The 21199-nt window shown below is 37.3% G+C and overlaps 1 protein-coding gene across 8 annotated transcripts in view; it reads left to right on the forward strand.

The window, feature by feature from the left end:
* FIG4 (FIG4 phosphoinositide 5-phosphatase) overlaps nucleotides 1-21199 on the forward strand; it is a 130505-nt gene that overhangs the window by 27293 nt on the left and 82013 nt on the right. For all 8 annotated transcript variants that reach the window (XM_042986968.1, XM_042986967.1, XM_042986965.1 and 5 more), the window contains 6 exons: nucleotides 3939-3989; nucleotides 9898-10046; nucleotides 13384-13512; nucleotides 15818-15918; nucleotides 17412-17574; nucleotides 18001-18098. In XM_042986968.1, coding sequence (XP_042842902.1) covers nucleotides 3939-3989; nucleotides 9898-10046; nucleotides 13384-13512; nucleotides 15818-15918; nucleotides 17412-17574; nucleotides 18001-18098 — 691 coding nt within the window. The remainder of the gene's footprint in view (nucleotides 1-3938; nucleotides 3990-9897; nucleotides 10047-13383; nucleotides 13513-15817; nucleotides 15919-17411; nucleotides 17575-18000; nucleotides 18099-21199) is intronic.

A 21199-nucleotide genomic window follows, 5' to 3' on the forward strand; every position in this document is an offset into this window, starting at 1 on the left:
ATGTAGCAGTGGTAACTACTGTTTGTTGTTGTTGTTGTTTTTAAATGTGGTAGACCAACTAGGAAACAAAATACAGTCAAAATATTATAGGTATTATGTTAAAGATGCAAAATACTAGCTCATAATTCTGTAGTTTTGTCCAAGGTCTATTATTAACCTCTGTTACAACAGTTGATTCAGGTGAGGATCAACAACAGCTACTAAAGGCATTAGGTGAAATGTTATTGAGGGAAGAATATTCACTCAGTCTCAACATCTACTCCATGAATCTTTTTATTTACGAAGAAAAAAAAGAATGGCAAACATACTTAACCCAAATGTTCAAACTTAGCATCATGTGACAAAACTGACATTATCTGCCTCTCAGTGTGAAGCAATGGGAAGGACACAGATTACCTGCATAGTTTTCTTGCTAAAAATATATATGTATTTGTTTTTTTATGCTGTGCTCACCATGATGAGTGTGGTTCCTGTCTGTTGCCATATGACATTGTTACAGTGTTATTAACTACATTCCCTGTGCTGTACTTTTCATCCCTGTGATTTATTTTACAACTGGGAGTTTATACCCCTTAATCCTCTTCACCTGTTTCACCCATCCTCCAATCCAACCCCCTCCCCTCTGGCAATATTTATCTTGAATCTGAGCATGAGGAAATAATCAGACAAACCCATCTTGTGGGACATTCTGTAAGACAACTGGCCTGAACTCTTTAAAGATGACAGTGTCATCAAAGACCGAAAAAGCCAGAGGACAGTTTTAGATTTTAGAACAGGCATGACAACCAGATGCAGCACATGAATATCTGTTGGATCCTGGATTAAAACGTATGTGTGCGTACACAGGTGTGTGCATTTACACACAGAGCTGCAAAGAACTTCATGTGCACAGTTTGTACGTGGATTATATACTAGGAGGTACTGAATCAATATTAAATTTTAAGTGTAAAAATGATATTCTTTTTTTTTAGGAGATTATCTTTGTTCATAATAGATATATACTAAAATATTTAGGAGTGAAGTGTCATCATGCCTGCTACTTACTGAAAATGCTTTAGGAAAATAAAACGTACTTGTGTATTTAAAAAGAGGGAATGTGCATGTGTGTGTTTAAGGAGAGAGATCTAACAGTGAATTCAAACGAAGGACATAATGGGATTTATTGTACTATTTTTCCTTCCAATTTTTCTGTAGACTTGAAATCTTTAAAACGTTTTGGAGGGAAATTAGCCTTGGGAGCCTTGGGAATGTGGGAAAAGGCTATTAATAAGTTGATAGAGAAAAGAGTTGATAATAAGTTGATAGAGAAAAGAATAGAATTGATTTATCTTAATACATAAATTTATTTATTATGAACATAATAAAGGTTAAAATGGAACAAAGTTAGGCATGCTTATTTGTTTTTAAGTTTAAATTTTAGTTACACTCTATACTTTTATAGTGTTGTTCTAGATACATGAGCCAAAATTTAAAGGTGGTGTGGCTCTCTTGCTTAAGAACCTCTTAGTGGATTTTGGACTCTCATGATTCTGTCCTTGATGATATATGGAAATGGAGTTGTCAAAAAATAATTGGTTTCAGATTATTTACTTATTCAGATTAAATAAGAATTTAACAAAGTAGTCCTTTGTCTTATACTAACTGAAAAACATTATATCCTGCATATCTTACAGGAAGACATAGTATGTTGATTGAAAGTAAATTAGGTACTCCCAAAAGAAAACAAAAACACTGACTCAAAAAGATACATGCACCCCTATGTTTATTGCAACATTATCTACAGTAGCCAAGATGTGGAAGCAACTCAAGTATCCATCCATAGATGAATGGATAAATAAGATGTGGTGCATATGCGTGTACACACACACACACACACACACACACACACACACACACCATGGAATATTACTCAGCCATAAAGAGAATGAGCTCTTGTGATTCGTGACAATATGGGTAGACCTAGAAGGTGTTACGCTAAGTAAAATAAGTCAGACAGAGAAAGATAAATGCCATGTGGATCTCATTTATATGTGGAATCTGAAAAACAATACAAATAACAAACCAAAACCAGAAACAGACTCATGAATACAGAGAACAAATTGGTGGTTGCCATAGGAGCAGAGGTGGGAGGATGGGTGAAATAGGTGAAGGGGATTGAGAAGTACAAGCTTCCAGTTATAAATAAGTCATGAAGATGAAAAGTACAGCATGGGGAATATAGTCAATAATATTGTAATAATGTTGTATCATGACAGATGGTAAGTACACTTAGCATAGTGAACATTGAGTAATGTACAGAATTGTCAAATCACCATGTTGTACACCTGAAACCAATATAACATTTTTGTCAACTATACTTCAGTAATAAATTTTTTTAAAAAAGTAAATCAGACCAGCACATGTGAATCTAAGGGGTGAGAAAAAGTTGAAGAGGTTATTACTTATAAACCTCATCTTTATGATTCTTTAGCCAGGAATGGTAAAACAAATTATGTTGTTCTATATAGTGATTTGACTGTCTTTAAAGAGTGAAATTACTGGGGCACCTGGGTGGCTCAGTCGGTTAAGTGTCTGACTTTGGCTCAGGGCACGATCTAGCAGTTTGTGAATTCAAGCCCCGCGTTAAGCTCTGTGCTGACAGCTCAGAGCCTGGAGCCTGCTTCAGATTCTGTCTCTCTCTCTGCCCCTCCCCAGCTCACACTCTGTCTCTCTCAAAAATAAATAAATTTTAAAAATAATTAAAAAATTAAAATTACTTATTAAAATAAAGAGTGAAATTACTGTAGGATTAATACTGTGTAGCAGTGGACATTATCCAGAGCAAGATACAATTATATTAATAGTTTGTTATAGGTAGGCTGAAGTAGTATTACTAGATAGGTAAAACTTGTAACGTATTTATAAAACTGTATAATGCAATAAGTCACTTAAGTTAAAAGATTTGGTGGTGTGCCTGGCTGCCTCAGTTGGAAGAGCATGCAAGTCTTGATCTCTGAGTCATGAGTTTGAGCCCCATGTTGGGTGCAGAGATTACTAAAAAGTAAATAAATAAACTTAAAAAAAGACTTGGTAAAATATTAGGAAATACAAATACAGTACAACTGAACATTTTATACAAAATGAGAAGTAGAGGTTATCCCTGCAATGCATGGTTGTATCAGCACTAGAAAATTTTTCTGGAGCACTTCACTACATTAAAATATTTTGGGGAAAACTATGATCATCTCAATATTTGTAGAAAATATGCTTAACAAACTCAGTACCCGTTTGTGATCAAAAGTCTTTAAAAAGTTGAAAGAATTTGAAAAAATGTTAACATGTATTAATCCTGAGGGATAGATATGCAGATATTTTATTCTGTACATTTGGTTTTTTTGTTTGTTTGTTTTTTTGTTTGTTTTGCAGTTGAAAAACTTTACAACTTAAAATCATGGTGACCACGAACATTTTTGCTTGTTTTCATTACTCTCCTCTCTCCAACCTCAAAGCATTTGCAAAGCACAAAATTGTAAAAAAAAGAACAGTATTTACTTCTGTCTTGCCCTGAGTCTAAGTGCCCCACATCTCAGTACATGACTCTCCCTCTCTGGCACAATCAGGGATGAGGAAGTGGTCAAACTATAAAGTTAAGGGTCTCTGAAGGGACAATCAACAGACTTAGAAATTGCTTCAGATGAAATTCCTACTGCAGCTATGGATTGAATTCCCCAGGGTTTTTAAAAAATATTTTATTTTTAAGTAATCTCTGCACCCATCATGGGACTTGAATTCACAGCCCCGAGATCAAGAGTTGCATGCTCTACCAATTGAGCCAGCCAGGTGGCCCCTGAATTCCTCAGTAGTAATGAGAGTATTCACAAATATAAATGTATATGTGAGTACAATTAAGCTATGCAAAATAATAGTATTATGTGAATGTAATATGCTTTTCTTTTTAGGTATCTACGAATCTTTCAAAATGTGGACCTATCTAGCAATTTTTACTTTAGGTAAGTCTAAACTTAGTTTTTCTCTTGTTAGTCACTTAAATGTTTATATTATTTTCCAGGAAGTAAAAACAAAATCAGAGGACACAATAGTACTTCCTTTATTTTTTTTTATTGGCCAAATTATTTCATCTAAAAACACAAAGGTACAGGTATTTCTTCCCTTTAAAAATCTTATAATTGAATATTGAATGGGCAAATTAAAGGGCAACTGTTCTCACTATAAACATCCTCTTGGTTTTAGGTGGAATTTTAATGAAATATTCTTATTTTGTAATTTTTAATTACAAAATGAAATTTGCATTCAGTTTCTAATACAGAGTTGTAACCATTTCACAGTTCAATGTTTAGTTAACCATCTAGCAAAATTAAAAACAAATTCAGGATAGGAAGAACTATTGCAATACCAAGATACTGCTAATGGCATTGTAAATTAATAGTTTTCCTGAAGAGGAATGTAGCATTAAGTATTTGTGAAAATATATCCTAAGAAAATAAATTAGGAGAGAAAATATTAATTCCTGTTTATAAAGGGACACTTATAGCTTCTCTGTTTATGATAGCCCCAAGCGAGCAAGCCAGCCAATGCAGGGACAACCCAAATACCAATAGTTGAACGACAGGCAAGTAAATTTTAACAGAGCATTGTGATAGAGTATTATACTACCACTGATGTGGCCAATATGTAGGCCTAGGAGATACAGAGTTATTGTGCTAAGTGGAAAATTCTTTCAGCTGTAATATCCAAACTAAAAAGGTAGAACACAAAATAGCATGCACCAAAAAGGACATGAGTGCTAAGGACTAAATGAGGGCCTAGAGTGTTGTAACTCCTGATGCCATGCACTGATGCATTATTTTAAATTTATTAAAAAAAATTTTTTTAACATTAGCCACTTTTTTTTGTTTATTTATTTATTTTGAGAAAGAGAGCACATGTAAGTGTGAGCCAGGGGAGGGGCAGAGAGAGAGGGAGAGAGAGAGAATCTCAAGCAGGCTCAGTGCTATCAGCACAGAGCCCACGTGGGGCTGGATCTCACAAACCGTGAGATCATGACCTGAGCTGAGATCAAGAGTCGGATGCTTAACTGAGCCACCCCAGCGCCCCTTTAAATTGTTTATACAGTTAACCACTTGTTTACCTATGAAATAAAGAAAAACGTGTTTACTATATAGAATGGGTTATGTCTTCATAAAACTGAAGGGAGTTCATTATTTTAACAGTAGTATATATTGAAGGGCTCCTAAAGAAAGAACTTTCACTTCCTCAAATGTTTATTGAATGTATATTTCCATTGTGTTTATCTCAGTCATCTGCCTCTCTGTCTTTGTTGCTTAATTTTATGTTTATAGCATCTGCAAGTTATCACTGCAACTTGGTGGTGCTGTTAGAAATGGTCCTCTGCTCCATGATTTCAACTTCGTTTGTATCCTGACACTGAGCTCTCTGGCCAAGTCATCCCATAAGTAAAATATGTTGGTTGAGGTTTTTGTGTCTGATAAGTAAGTTTAAAAAAGCATATACTACATTCTTAAGATTCGGCTGGAATAAAGCAGTTACTCTAACTAGGAAAAAATTGATTTTTAAAAGTTGAAAATCAACATCCCTCCCGCCCCCACCCCTGCGTGTATTGAGATATTACTGACATATATCATCTATAAGTTTAAGGTGTACAACGTGATGTTTAGATACACATAAATAGTATGACATAATTACCACAATAAGGTTAGTCAACACCTCCATCCCCTCACATAATTATGAGGGTGTGTGTGTGTGTTGAAAACATTCCAGATGTGCTCTTAACAAATTTTAGGTTGTAATTCATTACTGTTAATTACAGTTGCCATGCTATGCATTAGATGCCCAGATCTTTTTTGTCTTATAGCTGGGAGTTTGTACCGTGTGACCAGTACACAGCTTATTTGGCTTTTTTAGATTCTGCATAGAAGTGAGAACATATGGAAATAATCAGACTTATTTCACTTACTATACTGCCCTCAAGTTCCATCTATGTTGTTGCAAATAGCAGGATTTCTGTCTTTTATTTTTATGGTTGAGTGATACCTGTGTGTGTACGTGCACCATATCCTTTTTATCCATTTACCTATTTCTGGACTCTTAGGATGTTTCCATGTTTTGGCTATCATGAATAATGCTTCAGTCAACATGGGTATGCAGATATCTCTTAAGATGATGATTTAATTTCTTTTGGCTATATACTCATAAGTGGGAATACTGGATCATATGGCAGTTCTATTTTTTTCTTTTGAGAGACAGAGAGTGTGAGCAGAGGAGGGGCAGAGAGAGAGGGAGAGAGAGAATCCCAAGCAGGCTCTGTGCTGTCAATGCAGAGCCTGATGCAGGGCTCGAACTCACAGACCTTGAGATCATGACCTGAGCTGAAATCAAAAGTTGGATACTCAACCAACTGAGTACTCAGGCATCCCTGGTAGTTCTATTTTTAGTTTTTTAAGGAACTTCCATACAGTTTCTACAGTGACTGAACCAATTTACATTCCCACCAGCAGTGCACAAGTGTTCTTTTTTCTCCATAGCTTAACCAACACTTGTCTCTTGTATTTTTGATAATAGCCATTATAGCAGATATGAGTTGCACTCTCATTGTGTTTTTAATTTGCATCCCTGATGTGATGTTGAACATTTTTTCATGTGTCTGTAGGGCATTTTCTTTGGGAAAATGCCTATTCAGGTCCTTTGCCCATTATTTAATTGGATTGTTTGGTTTTCGTTTTGGTGATTTGTGTTGTGTTTTTTTGTTTGGGTTTTTTTTTATTTTTTATTTTTTAATTTTTTGCTCTTGAGTTATATGAGTTCCGTATGTGCTTTGGATATTAACCCCTTACTAGATACATGGTTTGTAAATATTTTCTCCCATTACATAGGTTGCCTTTTTATTTTGTTGATTTTTTTTCTGTGCAGAAGCTTTTTGGTTTGCTGTAGTCCCACTTATTTATTTTTGCTTTTGTTGCCTGTTCTTTTGGTGTCATATCCATAAAAGCTTTGCTAAAACTAATGTCAAAGAGCTTTTCCCCTTTGTCTTCTTCTAGTAAGTTTACAGTTTGGGGTCTTACATTTAAGTCTTTAATCCATCTTGAGTTAGTTTTTGTGAGTGGTGTAAGACAAGAGTCCAACTTCATTGTTTGCATGTGGTTATCCAGTTTTCCCAGCACCATTTATTGAAGAGACTATCCTTTCTCCATGTGTCGTCTTGGCTCTCTTGTCAAATAGTTGACTCTGTATGCATGGGTTTCTTTCTGGGCTTTCAGTTCTATTCCACTGATCTACGTATGTGTCTGCTTTTATACCACACTACTTTGAATGTTGTAGCTTTGTAAAAAAGTTTGAAATCTGAAAGTGTGATGCCTCCATCTTTGTTCTTTCTTTTTTTTTTTTTTAATTTTTTTTTTAATGTTTATTTATTTTTGAGACAGAGAGAGACAGAGCATGAACAGGGGAGGGTCAGAGAGAGGGAGACACGGAATCCGAAACAGGCTCCAGGCTCCGAGCTGTCAGCACAGAGCCCGACGCGGGGCTCGAACTCACGGACCACGAGATCGTGACCTGAGCCAAAGTCGGCCGCCCAACCGACTGAGCCACCCAGGCACCCCTCTTTGTTCTTTCTTAAGATTGCTTTGGCTATTGGTGGTCTTTTGTGGTTCCATACAAATTTTAGGATTGTTTGTTCTACCTCTGTGAAAAATGTCGTTGGAATTTTGTTATGGATCTGTGGATGACTTTGGGTAGTATGGACATTTGAACAATATTAATTCTGATCTATGAACATGGGGAATCTTTCCATTTATTTGTATCTTCAGTTTATTTAATCAGTGTCTTACAATTTTTAGTGTAAGATCTTTCTCCTCCTTGGTTAAATTTATTCCTTCGTATTTTATTTTTTGATGCTATTGTAAATATGATTGAAAAACCAACTTCTTAATACAACTTTTATCCCTGAGATTAGATACTAGTAAAATTAATGGCTTCATCTAGCAAATGTAGTAAAATTGAATTTCACAAATGAAAAAAATAAATTTCAATCAAATTATATGAATAAATTATATTATTCATAAAGAAGAAATAATAATTGAAATAATTTGTGAGTCTTCAGACAAAATTGCAGCCATCTTTATGAATTTGGGTACACATGAATTCTAGATGACATTCTGTGCTAAAATATATAACTAGACATACTTTAAAAATTATTAATTATGTGAAATCAGAATTGTAAAATGGGTTTCTTATGGCCTCAAAGCCAAATTTTATTTGCAAAGACTGTGATAACTTTTTGGATGAGTATTACTCTTCTAAAACAAATTTTATCATAATGGCTTGTATTTTCCTTTTAAAACATTTTTTTAATATTTATTTATTTTTGAGATAGAGAGAGAGAGAGAGAGAATGGGGGAGGGACAGAGAGAGAGGGAGACACAGAATCCGAAGCAGCCTCCAGGCTTTAAGCTGTTAGCACAGAGCCTGACGCGGATCTTGAACTCACTAATCATGAGATCATGACCTGAACCGAAGCTGGATGCCTAACTGACTGAGCCACCCAGATGCCCCTGTATTATTTTCTTATTCCTGTTTTATTATGAAGTCGGTTATGGAACTGCCACTAAAAATTAATAGAATTATTTTTGTTCATAGGTAAACTAGAGTACAGACCATGCACTATTGCGTAGATACTGTAACATCTATACAACTCTATTCAGATATGTATGAGAGTGTGACCTCTTTGCACAAGGCTGTGATGTTATACCGATCTCACTGTAAAGCAAAAAATGCACATTGCAAGTCAGTGAATGTTGGTTTCTCATATATTTCTAATTGTGCAAATGCCTAAGTCATGCAGTGATTTAAAAGGTTTTTTTTTAATGTTTATCTATTTTTGAGAGAGAAAGAGGGAGAGAGACAGAACGTGAGTGAAGGAGGGACAGAGAGAGAGGGAGACATAGAATTTGAAGCAGGCTCCAGGCTTTGAGCTGTCAGCACAGAGCCCAATGCGGGGCTCAAACTCACCTACTGTGAGATCATGACCTCAGCTGAAGTCGGATGCTCAACTAACTGAGCTACCCAGGTGCCCTATTTTTTAATTGAAGCATAGTAGACATACAATATTATATTAGTTTCAGGTGTACAACATAATGAATTGACAATTCTGCTTATTACTCAGTGTTCATCATGGTAAGTATAGTCATCATCTATCATCATACAACATCATTACAATATTATTGACTATATTCCCTATGCTGTGCTTTTCATCCCTGTGATTTACTTACTTTATAATTTTAAGCTTGTGCCCCTTAATCCCCTTTATCTCTTTTGCCCATCTTGCATTCTTGCCTCACTGGCAATGACCAGTTCTCTGCACTTATGAGTCTGTTTCTGTTTTTGTTTGTGTTGTTTTTTAGATTCCACATTTGAGTGAAATCATACAGTATTTCTCTTTATCTGTCTGACTTATATCACTTAGTGTAATGCCCTCTAAGTCCATCTTTGTTGTTGCAAATGACAAGAGCTCATTCTTTTTTATTGTTTTCAGTGGATGCTTAGGTTGCCTCCATATTTATATATTGGCTATTGTAGATAATGCTGCAATAAACATAGGGGAGCATATATCTTTTCAAATTAGTGTTTTTGTTTTCATTGGGTAAATACCCAGAAGTGGAATTACTGGCTTGAAAGTATTTCTGTTTTTAATTTTTTTAGGGATGCAGTGATTTTTAAATTTCCAGTTACATTCATGGTTTTATAGTGCTTGCTTGAATAGCATCGCTTCCAAGTAACAGAACAGGTGCTAATATAGTTGACAGTTTTTGATTCCATATAGGAGCCAAGACTGAAATATGTTTTGCTTTTATAATTCTTACTAAGTTTCAGTTATGTTCTTAGTTACAGCTATGATTTGTCCCACTCACTTCAATATAATCTCACTGTCTTGCGAATGCCCCTGGAGATGTTAAAGTCAGAAACAACCCAGACTCGCCAGGAGAGTTTCGACATCTTTGAAGATGAAGGATTAATTACACAGGGTGGAAGTGGTAGGTGGTTTTCAGCACATCTAACGCATGTTAATACGGCATCCGTGAAATGGCATCTCATGAAATTAACTCACATTTCCCTCATATTTCCCTATCCCTTATTGTTCTTTGTCCTTACATGAGGTTGTTTCAGATACATGAACTTAACCAGTTCATTTTTGGAGAGACCGTTAATCATGATGTGATTTCATTTGTGGGCCAGCCAGAAAATTGTGTGCTGACATTTCCTAGGAAATTTCCATGTACTTTTAATGGAATACATTTTAGGTCTAGACTTGTGAAGTTTGAAATGGAAATTGGTTTTTTTGAATATTGGAGAATACACCACTATTTTACTTCTTGGAGAGTTTTGGAAAAAATTCATCATGGGTTATCTGTTATGTCCTAGACATTTGCTGCAGTATCTCTGATTCTCATAAAAACTCTTCTCAGTAGATATGATGCCACTTTTAAAGAAATAAATACTAAGTGGAAAACCTAGGTGTAGAGATTAAGATCACATGGCCAGTGTGCTGAGGAACCAGTACAGCATATCAAAAACTGTTCTTATTTTGATTGGTCCCAGCTTGACCCAAGAGTCAAGCAAGACAGGCCTTTTCATTTTATTTTTATTTTTTTTCAATATATGAAGTTTACTGTCAAATTGGTTTCCATACAACACCCAGTGCTCATCCCAAAAGGTGCCCTCCTCACTACCCATCACCCACACTCCCCTCCCTCCTATCCCCCATCAACCCTCAGTTTGTTCTCAGTTTTTAAGAGTCTCTTATGCTTTGGCTCTCTTCCACTCTAACCTCTTTTTTTTTTTTTCTTTTTTTCTTTTTTTTTTTTTTTCTTCTCCCCCATGGGTTTCTGTTAAGTTTCTCAGGATCCACATAAGAGTGAAATCATATGGTATCAAGACAGGCCTTTTTATGTCAGGGCCACTGGAGGATCACTGCAGGACCACATGTGACTAGTCTAGGGTCACCCTGGAAATCCTAGACCAACTGGTCACACAACAGAATTGGTACCTTTATCCCTGGATTTTTGGGTTGGTCTAGAACTCTAAAGCCAGGGGCACAGCTAAAGTGAATATTGTGAAGGAATCGTTTCAGGCTTAAAGTAGTTTAGCTGAATTGGATTTACTATGGAGACATAGTAAGTCAATGGTGTCTTGGTCACCTTGCTCTGTGCAACTTAAATAATGGTGATGAAGATGTGGGTGGAGAGGTAGAATGTAATCTAAAGTTGCAGAAAGTTTGTCCTTGTAGGACACTCAAGAAGAGGCTGTGCCCTATTAACATTTTGCCAAAGGTTCTTGTTCACTCTAAGTAGACTTAGAGCGTTACTTAAACTGGATATCATCCCTGGCATTGCCCTTGACTATTATTAACCTATTAGATTGACTCTCTTATACTGAGGCCAAACTCAGTACACCCCACGTACCTCAGAACATCCAGACCACATAAATTTGCCCTGGTTCAGACTCCCAAATTGTAACCTATACTGCCAGACACAGGTGGAGGATAAGGCAATGTGTGCCTGAATATTTGTTTGTATCATTTCTTCTAAATACCAAGCTTCGTAATAGAAAAGCTAAAGTATTACTAAATTTGCACTGTCATCCTAAATATGAATTTGAATATTTGTTCTGGAATCCTAATTAAGCCTCTAAAAGCCACTTAATTTTTTTACTCTCTCTAGAGCAGTTCTACTTGGCAGATATGAATAACATTGTGTATTAGGTTTTCATAGCTGCTATAACAAATTACCACAAACTTAGTGGCTTGAAACTATACAAATGTACTATGTTACAGAAGTCAGAAGTTCCAAATAGGTATCAGTGGACTAAAATTAGGGTGTTGGCAGGGTTGCGTTCCTTTTTTGACACCCTGGAGAAAATCCATTTTCTTGCCATTTCCGTGTTCTAGAGGCTGCCCACATTCCTTGGTTTGGGGTCCCTTCCGTGTTCAAAGCCAACAATGGCCAGTGAGGTTTTTTTCCTACGTTACGTCACTCTGACATTCACATTCTTGCTTTCCTCTTTTCCTTACCATGACCCTGTGATCACATTGGGCTCACCTAGATAATCCAAAATAATCTCCCCATCTCAGAGTCATCTAATTAACAACCTGAATGCCATCTGAATTTCAATTTCTCCTTGTCATGTAACATAACATATTCACATGTTCTGGTGATTAGGACATACACATCTTTTGGTGGGTACACTATTCTCTTACCACAGAGGGGGAAGCTGATAGGAAACAGAGAGTAAGGGTAGAAGGTATGGGGTAGGTAGAAAACAAAAACAATAATACATTTTTTAAAAAGTCTCTACTCTGTCAGGCAGTGTATTAGTTACTTTGGGTATGTTAATTTAATCTGAACATATCTCTGAGGTGAGTAGTAGTATCATCATTTCACAGTTCAGAAATGTTTAAGCAACTCACCAGAGGTCACAGAGTCTGGTAGGTGGCAAAGACTGGACTCTAGTTCATGTGTGTACTATTCATGCTTTGCGTAAAGCATTGAAAGGGCAGAGAAGATTTAGTTTTTATGAATCAAACCAAGTGTATTTGTCGTAGTATATAAACACTCTTAACATACCATGTTTTGAGAAGGAAAATAGCCTGCTACCCAGAACTTTTTAGTCTTTTAAGCCATTATCTTTTAACTATACTTATTTCTTATGCTGTACTTTATGTAAGTTTCATAAAACTTGTTGGTGTTTAATAAATGTATCTGGATATGCTGAAATCATGTTTGATGAAATTAATTTCTTCACAAAGAAAAAACCTGATGTGATAATAGCTATATCACTTATGGAAGTATCAGTAAGGCACCAGTCTGGTTCAAAGCACTTTATGTGTATTTCCAACTTATTTCATCTTTACAACAACCACATGACACAGGTATGATTGAGGAAGCAGAGGCATTGAGATAGTAAGTAACGCTCTTCATCACACCTGTCATCCTGCTGATGAGAGGCAGAGCCAGTATTTGGACCCCGGCTGCCTGACCCCAGAGCAATGCTTCCAGCCAGCTTAAGTGCTGTCTCTTGGCCTTAGTCATGTATTTGTACATGTGTCCTTAATTTCCCTATTGTTTTCCTTTCTCCTAGGTTAAAAGCTAGGAAAATGTGTTTAGAAATCAGAAAAATGTGTTTATTCTTTTACTTTATACAGGATCAGCACAGTTCTGTGCTGTTCTGAGTGATGACGTGAATTATATCCACTGAAAATGGCAGTGCTATTAACCAGGCATTTTATTTTGAAGTTAAAAACTTAAGAACTCAAAAATGAGTGGAGCGTTGACCCATTTCCTTATCTTTCTGATACCAAGTTTTATTTTTCAGGAGTATTTGGGATCTCCAGTGAGCCTTATATGAAGTATGTGTGGAACGGTGAACTTCTGGATATAATTAAGAATACTGTGCATCGTGACTGGCTGTTGTATATTATTCATGGGTTCTGTGGACAGTCAAGTATCCTTTTTCAAAAAAACTAAGATATATATTATTAAACTTACGCTGTGTCAGTCTGTAGGAAACCATATATGAATTATAAGATTATATTTACCATTCTATGCACCCAGCAGGAAAACTTGCCCATGATACCGGGTAGTGGAAATACAGAGGAATGCAATCCATTTGAACAGGTCTATTTTGTACACAAAAGGATAAACAACAGGGAAGAAAATGCTGCATGCACAGTAAGGGATGTAGGCAGTAAGTATCATTCTTATTTGAGAGGAGGAGCAGAATCACTGACAGGTGGGGAGGATGGGGCAGGCTTGGCCTGGGCTCTAAACAAAAGTCAGACCTTAGCAGCAAGCAAGGAGTGAGCACACAGGTGGGGGGGGAAGCATCATGAGCGTAGGGGTAGAGAAAGTCATGGGAGTAGTTTCATTCTGCATGTAAAATCCCTGGGAGGTACAATGTCGTGGGTAGTGGGGAGTCAGATTGCCGGTCACCAGACTGCTATGCTGGTCAGACTAAGTAAGCATTTTGGGTTTGGTACCTGAATTTTGGAAAGTTTTTTCAAGAGGGTAATGTAGATAGGAGTACTTAGGAGGGTTGAGTTGACATCTGTTTTCAAGCTGGATTAAGAAAAATGAGACTAGAACAGGGACATGAGTTAGGAAGACATTGCAGTGGTTCAGGCATAATGTCCTAAAAGCCTGGATTGGGAAGGGACATAACAGATTAAGTAGAAGTAGGTTGAACCTTGGGTTAAGGTGATTTCGAGTTCAATGTTACAAATATTTTTTTTCCTTTTACTTAATTTCTAGCTATGGTTGAAGCCTTTCAAGAAAGTGCTGTCATGCTACGAGGTTTAGAAAGGCAGTGTATACTTTCTAGGAGTGGTATTTAGGTTTTTCCTGTCCCTTTTCGATATCATGTAGGGCATTTGTACACTTAGCTTATTTTCTGGTTGACATTCTTGTGCCTTGGTTTTTTTTTAAGACCTAGAGTGAAAACTTTAAAGGACTTTTTGTTTTGAGACCATTCAGTGGGTAAATGTAATTAATTAATATTCCTTCTTGCACCAGAGCATTCGGGAGGAGTGGGATCCAGGGGTATATCTAGAGAGGTTAGCCTTAAAGGCAGCCGGTGGTGCCTTCTTGATGGCAAATAAGGGAAGAAGGGAGGCTAGCTGAGGACATAGAGGAGGTTTGAAATGGGAATGAGTGAGATTTATGTGCGACACTTGAGATCATTACTTTATAATCATTTTCAAGCAGTGAGTAGTATTATCTGCTTGGTGTATTCACTGAATAATGAGATTTGGCTCCAAATTACTTTCTCTGTTTCCCAAAGTGAAATCTACCTGGAAAGAACACAAGGTTTTCACCACCAAGAGCGCAAAAAGGAATGTGCCACAGTTTCTAAAGGCATTTTCTAAAAGGTAGTTCCAAACTTTTGTATTGCCAAGAGCTAACTCAGGGCCAGGCATATATTAAGCACAGTAAAAATGTTTATGTTTTTAGAATAAGGAATAGCACCATGGATTATAATTTTAAAGCCCATTAGTTTAGATGATGAATCTAGTTTCCTCGTTATCAAGCATGTAATAAATTTTGGAAGTCTTTATAATAAAAGGAATTGCTATCTATTCAGCATTTGCCATAGGACAGGCACTGGTTTACACACATTACCTAGCCTAGTCCTCCCAACCATGTAATAAAGTTAGTTACTTTGTTAGTACTCACACCACTTTACAGAAGATGGAACTGAGGCTCAGAAAGTTAAATAAGGTGACAGAAGCTGTATAGAGGTTAAACAGTTCACAGTGTTTAGTTTTTGCAGTTAGGTGACAAATTTGGGTAGCATTTATAGCATTAAGCATTTACTGTATTAAACTTATCCATCCCCTAAGTATCATATATTGCTTCATAGTTTAAACCCCCTGTTAAGTGAGATATGCTCTCTTTGAGAAGTATATGATCTCTGAAGACTAAGGAAGGATTAGTTGTACCTGTTGACATCCTTTAGCTGGCTGTAAGGTGAGACCAGGTCTTCCCTTGGCCACTAACCCTATACCTGATTACCGTTTCCTCTAGAATTCATGGAAACCACTCCTTAGGTAGGCCTGTTTTTGCTTTAATACCTGCATAACTTGGAGGAACCGTTAGACCCAATGCTATTCCATTCTTGGGTGGAGCTTTTTGGTTTTGTTTAACCTTCTGGACAAGGTATGTTTAAGTGCATATTGAAGGTATAATGATTCTCTTGGTTTGGTGTGACCGTTCGGTGTGAATGCTCTGACAGCTTTAACTCGATTTCTAAGAGCTGTTGATCTATGGACGACCAGTCTATGTCACTCTAATAGCTAGAAGATCCAGTAAGTTTGCCGGGACCCGCTTTCTCAAGAGAGGCGCAAACTGTGAGGTAAGATGGAGAAGCAACAGTGCTGCTGACATTTTCACCTTTCACATCTGCTTTGCTTTCAGAGGAAGCAAAGTGGAATTCTAGAAGATGGCATTTGTTAGTTTGAGACATGATCAAGAGAATAATTAATTCCCCAGAGTGTCTGAAACTTGGGAAATATGACTAATATATACAGATGTTCTGGAAAATCAGCTATCTTAGAGCAAGTTATGCAATGCCTTGGGGAGTTGTGACAAGTCTAACGTTGTGGACAATGAGCCATTTCAGTAATATATGACAAAATGTAGTGCATATTTAGTGTAAAGACTAAAATAGCAAAGCTCCTCCATCTGAGGAATAAGTGGAGGGGAGCACTTGCTGGAAATGCATCTTTTTAAAAAATATTTTTTAATGTTTATTCATTTTTGAGAGAAAGACACACAGAGCATGAGTGGGGGAGGAGCAGAGACAGAGGGAGACACAGAATCCGAGGCAGGCTCCAAGCTCTGAGCTGTCAGCACAGAGCCGGGTGTGGGGCCCGAGCCCACGAATTGGGAGATCATGACCTGAGCTGAAGTCCGCACTTAACTAACTGAGCCACCCAGGTGCCCCGGAAATGCCTCCCTGATGAGAAGACAAAGTAGAGCAAGGCATGGAAACCCTTAATTCCACTCCCTCTGCTTTAGGTTGGCTCAAGGGAGGCTCCTTATTCAGCTCACCCCTGGAAAATAACCACAACAGAAATTCCGTCCTGCCATCAGTCATGTAATCCCCTCTGAGTGTTTCATCTCCATTTGCAGTAGACAGCTTGAGTCTTATGCAGATGTGTGTTTGAGTAGACAGATTGAGTGAGACACTGGGCTTTAATCCAGGGCAAAAATAGCAACATTGTTCTTAAAATTATATCAACACAATGAAAATATTTATAACTGGTGCTCTAAGAAAAATTGGAATTTTGCTATGTTACTTACTTTTGAATATTTTAAGGATAATCAAACAGACATGAAAATTATTCTTCGTCATATCCTTATATACTTTTACAAGTAAAGCGAACTCAAGAACTTTTTTTTTTTTTTTTTTTTTTTTTGCTTCTTTCCATCAGGCATTATTTGAATCTCACTGTTTTGTCCCTTCCATTCCTCCCCGGTCTTCAGAACTAAAGTTTTATATTCTGCTGGTCTTGCTGACCTCCAGTATAATTTCATGTAATTGTTTTCCTTTTCTGTTCCTCTCTGCCATTTATATCACTCAGGCTGTTCTCTGTCTGCTACTTGTATTATTAGCTATTTAATTTGATTTTTTCCTAATCTATTCTCGGCTATTTTTAATTGCCTTTTTTGTTGTTGCATTTTAATGGCTTTCCTTTTCTAATGTGCACATTGAATATTGATCAACATTTACCTCTTTAAAATGTTCTAAAATGGGAATTATAATTTCATTATATACTTGGAAATTTGTTCCATTAAAAAATTCTGAGAACATAAAATATCTTTAAATGCCACCTTTCTTTCCAGGGCGATGTTGCAAATGAAGTGGAGACTGAACAAATACTCTGTGATGCTTCTGTGATGTCTTTTACTGCAGGAAGTTATTCTTCTTATGTACAAGTTAGAGGATCAGTGCCTTTATACTGGTCTCAGGACATTTCAACTATGATGCCTAAACCACCTATTACGTGTACGTGGAACAATCTTTTTAATAGTAACCCTTTTTTTTAACCCACATTTAGAGATGATGAACAGAAATCTCATAAATTCTTAGATTTTAACCAAGTTTTGCTACTGGAAGGTAGATAATTTAGAAGAAGGACATGTTATTTTTATTCAATAACTTTATAAGTTTTCTTTAATTTTGACTGCTAGTAAATTGTATTTTACTTCAGAAATGTAAGAATCAGTCAAATTCAATAAATACGTGTAGAAGGAGTGTCTGATAAGCTCAAGAGGAATTTGGGAAGTGATTAATTGAATTAATTAATTGAAACTACTAGTTGTATTGCATTTTTTAAACATTAAAAAACAAAACCAAGCCCTATGCGTCTTTATTCTTGCTTTATAATTTTTATTTTGGTATTTATTTATTCATCCTTTTTATCCCCCTCAGTGGATCAGGCAGATCCGTTTGCACACGTGGCTGCCCTTCACTTTGACCAGATGCTTCAAAGGTTTGGCTCCCCCATCATCATCTTGAATTTAGTGAAGGTATGGTGTGCTCATCTGTTTGCTTAGGAAATTCAGTCACACCAGAAAAATCTTTCCTTGGCACAAAGGGGTTTAACAAGCTTGCTTTATAGACTTTCTGTGTTGTGACAGAGCACTGTGTCTGATTGTCGAAGGCATTGTCCTTTGGCCTTAGATTCTGTGTGGCCTCTTCCCTGGGTAACTGGGAGAATCAGCAGTGTGTCTTCAAGGGAAGAGGGTGGTGCTGTCTGCCCGTCTTCTGAGTTTCCAGGACAGATTGGAGAAGGAAGCATGGAGATCACACAGTCACAGCCTAGTCTTGATACACCCCATTCCCTAGACAATCCAGAGATCTCTTAGGAAAGCTAATATGTAGTAGTAGGGTCTAAAGGCTAGATTCGGAAATTGGGGTACTATTGTGGTTCAAGGACCAGGTGGACAAAGTGGTGGCATGGCCTTACAGTTCTGTGCTTCCTTGTGAGAGGCGTCTGGGCGACATACCTCGTGTATATAAGTAGGCACTCAGGTCATTAGCCTAGGATGGAGAGCAGGGAGAGCAGGTAATAAATTGTATCTATATCTGTTGCATTGAAAGAATCTCAGTCCACAGCCACGAAGACACCGAAAGCATGAAGAGCAAGGGTTTTGTTATGGTCACAGCAGTGGCCAACAACTTAGTAGTGTCTGAGGTTATTCTGAGAGGTTGATTAAGAAATGTTAATTTAATCAACACCAAGGAATCCTGTGTCCATTTAGTTCATTATTTAACAAGTATTCTTGAAGGTTTCCTTTGTGCCAAGGCAGTCACAGAAACAATTCCTGCCTTCACAGAGCTAATAGTCTAATGGAGGAGATGGTGAAGTAATGCAGAGGTACCGAGACAGGCTAAACGGTGCTATGAGAGCTTATAATGGGAGAGAAGTTTCCCCCAAGGAGATGATGAGTCAGCACAGACTGAAGGAAGAGGCATTAACTAGGCCAAGAAGAGAGGGAGTAATATTCAACTCAGAACAGCAGGTACCACGGCCCTGGGTCGGATATGGTACCTTTGAGGAAGGGAAGGCCTTATGGCAGGGGCCTTGCTGATGAGGACCAGAGAGCCTGTTGTGAGACGAGGCTGAAGAGATAGTTCTGGCCAGACCATGCAGAGCATTGTAGGGTGTGTTGATGAGTGTGGTCTTTATCCTGGGAGTGTAATGGAAAACCATTGAAGGTTTTGCATGATTGCGAGGATTGTGGTCTGATGTATATTTTGAAAAGGTCATCCTGACCTCAACAAAGAGAACATGTAGATTGGCACAAGGTTAAAGAATATGTTGGAAGGCCACATAGGAGGTTATTCTAGTTATCCAGAAAAGGGGTGACCCTGGTTTAAACCAGGGTGGTATGGTAGAGCTGAGGAGAAGTGTATGGAAGCAGTAGACTCGGTGATGGGCTAGATTTGAGATGAGGGAGAGGGAGATGTCAGGTTTGATCCCTGGGCTTCTGGTTACTCAGGTGGATGGATGGTGATGCCATTCACCAAAATAGGGAACGCTGGCTCTTTTTCATGGTATACAAAGTCCATACAATATGGTTAGAAGCTATGGCTAAATGGACATTCAGTCTATGATGTTTGAAGTAATTCTGTATTAAATACGCAGATTCAAAAATAACATCTGATACATGTGATTGTAAAGTGTGCTTACCCAGGTTTCTCAAATGTACATTTATTAGCAAAATATATTTGTTAATATTTAAAGGTTAATCAGGGGACTTAAAAAATTGTACTCGTTCATCATTCCATTGTCCTAAAAATCCTGACAATAATTAGAGATAAGTAGAAAATAGTTTGGAGATTAAGTTGCTATTTTGTGGAATAGAAAAAAGTTTTTTGTTGTTTTTGCTGTTAGTTATTTTATTCATACGTTAAAAGATGTTTATTCAGTTCATTTGGAAAAAGTACTAATTTGTGATTAGAGTCAAAGAATGCATTTGTGTGTATTGAATGATACTGAAGGATATTCACTTTTTTTTTAAGTTTATTTATTTATTTAGAGAGAGAAAAAGAGCATGTGCACAGGGGAGGGGCAGAGAGAGAGAGGGGGAGAGAGAATCCCAAGCAGGCTCTGCACTGTCAGCACAGAGCCCGATGTGGGGTTCGATCCCACGAACCCATGAGATCATGACCTGAGCTGAAATCAAGAGTCAGCCACCCAGTCAGCCGCACCCCAGGATGTTCACTCTTTATTCTGCCTCTGTATGAAGTCACTAAAATGAAATGCTTTTCTTGATTTCTTTTCTTTTTTACCCTGTGTTGTAATCCCACCCCTACCCCACCTTCCCTAGTTGTGGAAGTTTGAGGTGCTGGTTGACATTTTGTAGCAATCCATGCACGGTCAGTACCACTACTGAGGAATCAATAGGAAGTCAACCTGGAATCAAGCACTGAACGTGTTTAGTCTGGGGGCCGTGGGTGACAGGCAGTGGGGGAGTCTCTGACTTCTTGAAGTGATACTTAAAATCACTTACATTTGTGACGTTTTCATCTGGTTGTAATAGGACTCTGCGACCCAAAGGAGGTTGACTAAACCCACTACCACTAATCCACGATGGACAGACAAGGCATAAAGCAGATTCTTTTTACATGGAGATGATCTAAGGTTGATTAAATAACCTTTTCTCTCCCTCTCATAAAATGTCAGATTTGATCAAAAAATTTCAAAAAGGTTTTGTTTCCCTAGTTGGTTCAAAGTGCTTCTGAGAAAAATTCCAGATACATAATTTAATTTTCTCGGATGTAAACAGCTAAATACATGTTCATCCTAAACTGATTTAACACTGTTCTTAATCAACTCTTTTCTAATTCCTCCATTTGACTTATTCAGCTGTGCAGAAGAGATACCCTTTTTGTTTCCACAGTGGCTATCTAATTACATTCATGACAATTAATAACTAATACCGTGACTGAAAACCGCAGAGACCCATTTTGATGCCAGCGATAGTGCCTCGACACCATGTTGGTGTCACTGTCACTGAATTGTTTTTCTTTGTTTCTAAGTGAAGTCCTGATCAGGATAACAATAAAAATGGCTGATTGTTATTCATAGTTCTCACATGACAGTTACTCTGATAAGAGATTA

This window comes from Panthera tigris, chromosome B2, assembly GCF_018350195.1.
Source record: "Panthera tigris isolate Pti1 chromosome B2, P.tigris_Pti1_mat1.1, whole genome shotgun sequence".
NCBI classification, from domain to species: domain Eukaryota; kingdom Metazoa; phylum Chordata; class Mammalia; order Carnivora; family Felidae; genus Panthera; species Panthera tigris.